This window comes from Ornithodoros turicata, chromosome 2 (genome assembly GCF_037126465.1).
Source record: "Ornithodoros turicata isolate Travis chromosome 2, ASM3712646v1, whole genome shotgun sequence".
NCBI classification, from domain to species: Eukaryota; Metazoa; Arthropoda; class Arachnida; order Ixodida; family Argasidae; genus Ornithodoros; species Ornithodoros turicata.
The window spans coordinates 38970260-38979623 of record NC_088202.1 but is presented as its reverse complement, the minus strand read 5'-3'; the positions used below and the strand labels follow the sequence as shown (position 1 = coordinate 38979623).

Below are 9364 nucleotides of genomic sequence, written 5' to 3'. Positions count from 1 at the left end.
CGCACTCTGGATACAAATAGCTTCGTGTCGGTCAACCGAAGCGGCAGTGCTTGGTCCAAGGGTGGTCCTTGGTCCTTAGATGGTCCTTGGATCAATGATGATCATGGATGGCTTAATTTATATATATATATATATTTAAATTCCGTGTTAGCGCCGCGAAGCAACTGTGACTATAAGCGGTGTACAGACACGGACAGATGGAGAGGGGACAGCATGAAGGAGTGTGGGACAGGGGAGAACAGCGCTTATATGAATGCGTACATATGTAGAGAATAACATTTATTTTTCAAATTCGGAGCCCGAGTCTTACGCGTCGCGTCCTACCGCTGCTTACTTGAATCGATTCGATCGATAACTGGGTCATTTTGCGTGCGTACGTAAACGCACATGCAGTCGCCGTAGAAAACACCGGCGCAAAAACTGATCAACGCTGGCACCTTGATCACACTAGACCAGTGGCGGATCTAGGGGGGGGGGGGGGGGGGCTATCGCCCCGCAAACGTCAGATTATACTTTGGATTTCCCTCTCTCCCCTCCCCCACCACACGCCCCGACAAAGAAACCGCCCCCCCCCCCAAAAAAAACCGATGGTCTGGATCCGCCACTAGACCTGTAACAATTCCGTTCTGGCAATATTACCCCCACCCTCCTCTTTCCTGAGTCTACGTCCGTCATCGGCTCAAACGAACACTTTGGGGCACTCGTCACGTCCCACAGGATAAAGAAGGCTTCTCTTATGGTGTCTTCTATAAGTTGACCAGTCCTTTGGAAAGAGGAAATTTTCTTCATGCTGGGCCATGTGTGACATGTGTCACTTCGTCCGGTTGAACGTACCTCATTGTCAAATCGTTGAGCGCTCATTGTTTAATAAATTGCCCGTAAAAGCTCACACATGACTCTGGTTATAGAATACTGCTGCAGAGGAAAATGTGCTCGAGGCACAGTGTACCAAGAACGGGCTTTTCACTACCGCGCGTTTCTTAGGGATGAAGGCTAATTGTAGAGCAGACGTTATGTTTCAGATAAATCACGAATCAACCGGAGAGATAACGAATTCGGAAATAAGAGGCAGTTAAGAAACATGAGAACGTCCGAGAAGGGCGGGGCACAACCTCGAGAGCTAGTAAAACACCCAAGAATTTTGTGCCGGTGAAGAGTGGAATATAATTTGGAAGTCGAATAGATCTCAGTAAGCTTAAATCGGGGATTAAAAGGGCACTAAAATGCAAAACCAACTTGCTCTCAAACGAAAGTCCTTGTTTCAGTTAGTACAATCAAAACAAAATTTGTTCACTCAACGTTACAGTTTAGAAGAAAAACGCAATGAAAACAGCGCGCGCCGTCTTTGGCGCCAACGAATGGGACCCCCAGGAGTCAAAGGTTGGCTGCATCCAATCTGACAGCAGGAGATGCGCGCACATACCTATCGTGGGCGTATGGATTTGGAACGGGCCCGGTCGTAGTGTTTCGTATATGCTCGGCATGATGCGCGCTGCTGCATTTTTTCAATACCGATTGAATTGTAGCCCACAACAGTTCTCACGAATGTTCCACTGGCAACATTTACCTTCACATCCTTCGGACAGCGCGCCCGTCCGTTTCGCAACGCGCATTATGTTTGTCACTGGGACAGCTTCATCGCGTGGCACGTGCGTTGGAGTTGAAGTTGGAATAAAAAAAATATGGAGATGGTGGCTCCTACAAAACACAGAAGCCGGCTACTCCAAAACACTTGAAGATTTAAAAAAAAAACAGTAAGTCTAAAAAGTTAGAGGCGCTGCAATGTCCACAAGAAATGTCATTAAAAGCAGCTGTCGCACGCTGTCTAAGATCCCTCGGCCATTCTCCGAGGAGCTTCCCTAAGTCTAGAGTACAGTGGTCCAGTCTTTCCAAGGCGGCTCTGAGGTCTTTACGTTGGACACTGTATCGGGAGCAGTTAATTAATATATATGCTCAGTGTCCTCCACTTCATCACACGTGAGGCAGTTCGGCGAGTTTACTTTCCCCGTCTTGAACAACAGGGCACGGATGAAAGGGAGGTCTAGTTGGCACCAGGGGCGGATCCAGGGAAGATCCTCGGGGGGGGGGGGGGGGGGGGGGCAGCCCCCACCCTGGATCCGCCCCTGGTTGGCGGCTTGGACTAAAACACGCATGCACCAGCGATGCACCATCTGAGAACATCGCTAAAAAGCGATGCACCAGCTGAAGCGTCGTTCACCGCTTAGAGCCGTGTCAAAAAAGTGTCTAGTATAATTTTGATTGTAGCTTCGTAAATGAATCAAAGTTTTGAATTAAGGTAGCAAGTATTTTACAAGGACAAGTCACATTGCTTGGCTTTTTCCCCACTACCCTGGGCTTACTGTAAAAGGAAGCAGAACAAATAAAAATGAAATCAAATGAAAAAAGGTACGAAATTAACATAGCGTGTAACGTAATTTAAAGTGAACTTGTTTTTGCATTTTAGTGCCCCTGCAAGATGCGATTTCTCATCCTGTACTGAATCTCCCATTTTCAAGGTGATTGCTGAAAGGAGAGAAGAGCAGAGGACTGGGCGATGAACCACGAGGGAAGATACGGTGCGGAAGGCTAGGGAAGGACTGTACAGGGTGTGTAGAGAAGGTGGTATTCCTCTATATGAGTCCTGACCAGAGGTAGGCGTTTGTCCTCATTAGCCTCGCCCTCACCTCAATTTTCTGTGGGAAAAATTTTCCTCACTTCACCTCAAAATTTTTCTTACAAGTTTTCCTCACCTCACCTCAACTTTCTATTGAAAAATTTTCCTCACCTCAAAAATGTTTTTCAAAATTTTCCTCACCTCGCCTCACCCCAAATTTTTTTAAATTTTCCTTACCTCACCTCAATTTTTCTTGAAAAAATTTTCTCACCTCACCTCAAATTTTTTCGAAATTTTCCTCATATCACCTCACCTCAACTATTTAAAGCTATTTGTGTATTCGATGTGAAGATTGTGTATTCGATGCGCGTTGGCTTTGAGTGACTGACTACCAATGTAAATGCATATACCTCAAGCGTGAGTGCATACAGGGTGCGGCACGAAACGTGTCATTTGACCATTATAAGAAAACGGCTCAATGGAAAAATATGGGATAAACAACTTTCTACTGGACATTTAGTTTGTCACCAAATACAAATAGTTTCATCAATTTGCCATTGAAATCCATTTTCGAAATTGAGCTCATTAAATTGCTTAGTCAAAGTAACGTTCTTTTTTATTATATTTTTTTTTCTTGCTGGAGGATTTGGCTTAGTCAATCACAGAAAACGCTTCGTGGAACGATTGTTATACCGATAAAAGTTGCGCGGAAATTGAGGTTCAATTGCGGGTATGCGAATGGCGCGCAAAGTCGGGTGTCAGATCAGCGGCGAGAGAGGAGGGCACTCCCCGCCCAGATGAGAGACAGAAGCTGCAGAAAGAAGGAAAGATATCCCGTGTACGCGCGGGAAAAGTTTTCATAAAGTGTGCTGTAGAGGTCGTTAGAAAGCTCAGGGTGGACGACACTCGCTGGCTACTACGGAGGCTACGCAGCTGCAGCGGGGGCGACAGGGGACAATTGTTTTCCCCGACACTAAATCAGGGAAGAGGCTCCCGCGTCTTGCACTGTTCAAAACTATGATGTGCACGACTTGACAGCCGGGACCGTTACTCGTAATTGGGAATGAAGGGCGGAGAACTCCGAGGAACTGTTGCTGTCAAAATTTACACCAGTCCAACCAGGGGCTGATGCAATTTGAACCAGGGCTGCCTGGCTACCCCAAGTTAAGGTGGTGGCCCAAGTTGGCACCCTTTTAAGGGGAGGCAGAGGCTGAGAGGGGGATGTGAGCTGGACAACGGAGTCGGAAAGTCAGGTTACTCGACTTTCCTCCGTCATGTGTTATATTTGACTCTTGTAAATATAAGTTGTAAATAAATCCCTCGTACATCACGGGAACTTCAGTCTCGGCTCCAGTGCAGTGAAGACAGGTAACAGGTCCAGTATCAACCGGACCCGGGAACGACGATTGGGAAGAGATCATCAACGACTCCTCCAGGTTTATCATCGTCGGGGACTCCGGCTGGCGAACTTCATAAAGTCATCATCACTCCCATTTCTACTGGCGCAGTCGACGGGATCCTGTTAGGAGGTCTTCACTGGTGGATGTGCTCGAATTCCGTTCTTCAAGTGAGCACCCCGAGGGAAAATTCGCCTGTCTGGTAATGAAGGCAGCGACGAGGGAGTGCTAGGAAGTGTGCTTGTCTACGAGACGACCGCAGGCGCATCTTCAAGGACAGCGACAGTTCATCGCTGGGGAGCTTCGGGAACAAAGCGGCCCGGGAGAAGCTATAAAGGAAGATTGCGGCGGACCGTGTAGCCAAGAGCCTTTGTGAAGTCGGTGAGCACCGTTTCTTGTTTGTTTTGGGGGCATCGCCACATCAGTGTACGATTAGTGATGGGTCCCTCAACAAGGAGTAGCAAGAACGGGAGCGGGGAGACGAAGGTGATGGTGCGAAGGTGGACAACGGTTCAGATGTCACGGATATCGCCGAAACGGACTTGCAAACTAAATTGGCGATCGAAAAAGAAAGGACGCAACAACTGTTGCTACAGGTTCGACTCGCGGAGCTTGGGCAAGCGGCTGGCACACGGGACGGTGACCGAATATCACTGTCGGGAGGTCAAAGTCAAAATTCCGACCCATTAAAACATTTTTCGAAGATGTTGCAGGGCGCAATTTCAAAATTCCCGGCAGACGCGGAGGCACCCGTGTGGTTTGATACGGTCGAGTGTGTGTTTGAGAGGTACGATGTGCCAGAGAATATCCGCGCGCACTTGATTTATCCGGCGGTGGCCAGCCGGATGGGTTACTTATGTTCTCAGATGAGCAAAGACGACGAATTCGCATTTGAGACAATTAAATCGGCAGTACTGAAAGAACTACGGCTGTGTCCAAGCGAATATAGGAGGTGTTTCCTATCGTTGACGAAAACAAAAGGCGAGAGCTGGAAACAGTTCGTGCGACGACTGAGTATAGTTACCTCGCGTATTACATTGAGGCGAGAGAAATCAAGGATTTGGAGTCGCTCAAAAATCTGTTCGTTGCGCACTAAAGGCAACTATAGGGTCCGACGCTCTCAAGTAGTGACACTGAGAGAGGGAGATGATTGGTTTCATGCATTCGAAATCGCGGAGTTACTCGCCGTGCCGTGTACGATGAGGCAGACGGGAAGCGTCGCGCTGGCGCTAGTGTCTCCACGGAGACGAAGCGTCCGGGCGACACTCTGTCGGCGTCGTTGGGCCCAGGTTCAGGGCGTAATCAAACAGCGCCAGTCGCGAACGTCGGTCAGGCAAAAAGGGTGCAGGGACGAAGCCGTGCAGGTAACTCGGGGAATGGATGCTCCAGGTGCGGCGACACAGGGTACAGGAAAGCCCTGTTTTGCGCGGGAACTCTGATGCAGGTGGCGCCACGACCGCGTCTCAAAACGCATCGTCGACCCCAAAAGCGGGAGTACTCCTGGCACGTGCGGATATCGGGGAAACGAGTGCGTAACGATTGTCGGCACTGCAGCGCGTGGATCTTGCGTGCGCTGGTCGCCCCGTAAACGCAATTCTCGATTCGGGAGCCGAGGTCACAGTGCTATGGAAGTCGTTGGTTCCGCAGGAGTTACAAGAGCCCAGTGGGTCGATTCAGCTAGTTTCGGTGTTTAACCACAAGACCCCGGTAAAGCTGGTAACGTTACCCTTGTCGTTATCGCGCGAACAGAGTCACGTCTCACGCGAGATAGACCACCATACTTCCGTCCTGTGTGCGTTGACAGACGAGCTATCCCCAGGAGTAGATTGTTTACTGTCGTTGGAGGACTGGCAGACGCTTCACGAGTGCCGAGGCCCAGATAATGGCCAAGGGGGGACGCGGTGTGGGGTTAACGAACAATCTAGCAGGTCGCAGGGCGTGTGTTCAATGGATTACCACGTAGCGGGTAGCAGCGTGCGTTCCGAGGACGTAACAGAAGCCGTCACATAAAGGGTCACATAAATGCGAGGCGAGAGACCGCAGCCAAACGGAGAGCTTCCGTCGCCTCAGGCTTGGGAAGAACCGTCGAGTACCGATGGGGAAGAAAGCATAGAGAGGGAAGCGGATGCGGTGGCTCAGGTTTGCGCGGTCGTCACAGATTTGGACTCGGGCGACTCTGCTACAGCCACGCTAAGTAGGTCGGAAAGAGCGGAACAGATGAGGAGCGCGCAGGTTGTCGACGCGACACTCGCCAAGACAGTTAGGGACGCGGGAAACGGCAAAGGTGGGATGTACATACAAGATGGTATTTTATACCACCGAGACAAGATTAGGGGAAGGGTGGTCACCCAACTGGTTCTCCCACAGTCGCGAAGGACTGAAGTGTTGTTGCTTGCGCATGAATCGCCCTGGGGTGGGCACCTTGGGGTCAAGAAAACAATGGCACGCATCAAGTATAGCTTTTATTGGCCCGGCATAGGGGCAGATGTCAAAAGTCATTGTACGTCGTGTCACGGTTGCCAGCTGAGATCCGTCAGGCGGAGAAACGATCGCGTACCCATAACTCCATTGACGCGACCCGAGCGGCCGTTTCAGCGTGTGAACGTTGACATCATCGGTCCGATCGAGCCGCCGTCCTCTCGTGGGCACCGCTACGCGATTTGTGTAGTAGACCTACACACTATGTGGCCAGAAGTAATTTGTTTAAGATCGCTCACTGCGAAAGCAACGTGTGAGGCGCTTCTGGAAGTGTTCAGTCGAACAGGAGTCCCGGAAGAAATATGCAGCGACCAGGGGACTAACTTTACAGCCGCTCTCACACAGGAACTCCTTAAACGAGTTGGGTGCACACCGAGGTTTCGACCCCTGATCACCCGGAAAGCAACGGTTCTGTTGAAAGGTGGAACCGGGTGTTCAAAAATATGCTGCATTCACATCATCCAGAGGGAGCAGAGAGGTTGGGACAGATTCATACCCTATTTACTGTGGGCATACAGGGAAGTCCCGCATGACACTATTGGCATATCGCCCTTCGAGATGCTATACGGTCGCACACCGACGGGTCCCTTGGCTATCCTGAAGAATACCTGGACCGGGGAGGTCGATCTGCCTGACACTTTGCGCGAATCCCCAAGTGAATACTTGCGGGAGCTCAGGGAAGAGCTTCACCGAACCGCTGAAATTGCGCGCGTGACGGGTGAAAATCAACAGGACATTTACGCAGGCTATTACAACAGACAGGCGAAAGCGAAGGAGTTCGCGGTCTGGACGCAGGTCTTGCTGCACGATTCTGACCCACCCAGTAAGTTACACCCAAGGTGGAGCGGTCCGCACACGGTGGTGGCAAAAGAAAGACAGCACACATACGTCATAGAAGACGCGGAAGGGAAACGCAGGACGATGCATGCGAATCGGTCAAGGGGATACCACGCTAGAGTGAATCAGGTCGGGGTGGTGTTCGAGGCGGACGACGAGTTCGGGGAGATCAGTTACGCACCTCGCGTATCAACGCGTTCGAATACCGCAAGCGATACCCTAGGGACCATAAAGGTTGATCACTTGGCGAGAGAACAACAAGCAGCTATTGGAGCCATGTTCTCGGAGTTCAGCGACATATTCGAAAACCATATGGGAATCGCTAAGGTGGGAGAACACCGCATAAGCTTGAGGGAAGGTGTAACACCCAGGAAATCACACAGGTACCGCATTCCCGAAACCTTGAAAAGTGAGGTAAGCCGCCAGGTACAAGAGCTGGCCGCGCAGGGTCTAGTCTACCCCGTGGAGAGCGATCACGCTCACCCGGTTGTATGCGTGTCCAAGAAGGACGGTAGCGTTCGAATGTGCGGTGACGACCGAGCATTAAACGCAGTCACGCGGGAGGACGCGTTCCCGATGGCTCTGCCGCAAGAACTAATCATGCGTGTGGGACGGGCGAGCTACATTACCACCGTAGACTTGCGCCGTGGGTATTGGCAAGTACCACTGGCCAAGGAATCGCAATCATTGTCTACCTTCGTGACGCATGAGGGACAGTTCGCGTGGCGGGTTATGCCATTCGGTTTAAAGAATGCCGCCGCGACTTTCCAACGCAATGTAAACGCACTACTGCGCGACCACGGAGAATATGCCGCCGCCTATCTCGACCACATAGCGATATTCTCGCAAACGTGGGGCGACCACCTCAAACATCTACGAGCAGTGTTTGGTGCACTGCGGAAGGCGGGACTAACGATAGCCGCCGAGAAGTGCCCCGTAGCACAGGGATCGATTCCGTACCTTGGACGTATAATTGGATCCGGACGCCATGCGCCAGATCCGGAGAAGCTGGCAGCCATCAGCGGTCTAAAGAGGCCTAGGGACGTGCGTAGCGCCTTGGGGCTGTTCGGGTATTACCGAGAATACATACCCAATTACGCGGAATTGGCCTTACCGCTGACAGCGCTGACCGGAAAAAGGGTCTCAAATGTGGTTCCGTGGGTAAAGGAGGCCGAAAAGGCGTTCGAAAATCTAAAAGACGCATTCTCATCGGCCACAGCTCTCGCAACACCAGACCCGTCTAAGCCGTACTGGCTGTACACGGATGCCTCGGATTATGCCGTCGGGGCATGCTTATCACAAGTCTCGGAGGGCAGGGAGGTCCCGATCTCGTTTGCCAGTCACAAACTCTCGCCAACCCAACAACGCTGGGCGACGATAGAAAAGGAAGCATTTGCGATCATATGGGGCCTCTGGCGTTATGACAACTGGTTGTACGGGGCGGAGGTATTCGTGGTATCGAACCACAATCCACTCTCGTATCTCACGGAAAGCACGCCTCATAGCGCGAAGCTTATGAGGTGGGCGTTGGCCCTGCAGAGATACCGTCAAATACCGAAAGGGTAAGGCCCACGGCAACGCGGACGCATTGTCGCGTCTAGAAAACGCGAGTTGGGAGCAGGTGAGTCATAGCGACGGACCCAGTTAAGCGCGGTACAGAACATGTGGCGGTGTCCTTGAGGCAAACGGGGGAAGGTATCGCCTGACTATGTGTGACTCTAAAAGTGCTCTTTGGAATTGTTTTAACCGTGGGGTCTATGACCGCATGGAGGACTTTTGCACGGAACGTGTGTGTCACGGTCAGTGAAGCAGTGATCACCATTGGACGTTGCAGCGTCGGATGCCGGCTACGAGTTCAGAGAGATCAGTGTTGAGGGACCATTTTTGTGGCCGCGATGGGTCCGCCAAATGTTGTGATGAGGAACTCTTCACTAACGACCAAATTCTTCGTGTGACCATTGCCGACCGCGCAGTCGAACAATGGACTTTGGGAAGGAGATGTAGAGGTCGTTAGAAAGCTCAGGGTGGACGACACTCG

The 9364-nt window shown here is 51.2% G+C and overlaps 1 protein-coding gene across 1 annotated transcript; it reads left to right on the top strand.

The window, feature by feature from the left end:
• Positions 1-6033: 6033 nt before the first annotated feature.
• On the top strand, positions 6034-8892 carry LOC135384546 (uncharacterized). The gene has a single exon (XM_064613743.1). It carries the CDS (start codon positions 6034-6036, stop codon positions 8890-8892), a length of 2859 nt encoding a protein of 952 aa, XP_064469813.1.
• The last annotated feature ends 472 nt before the right edge of the window (positions 8893-9364 follow it).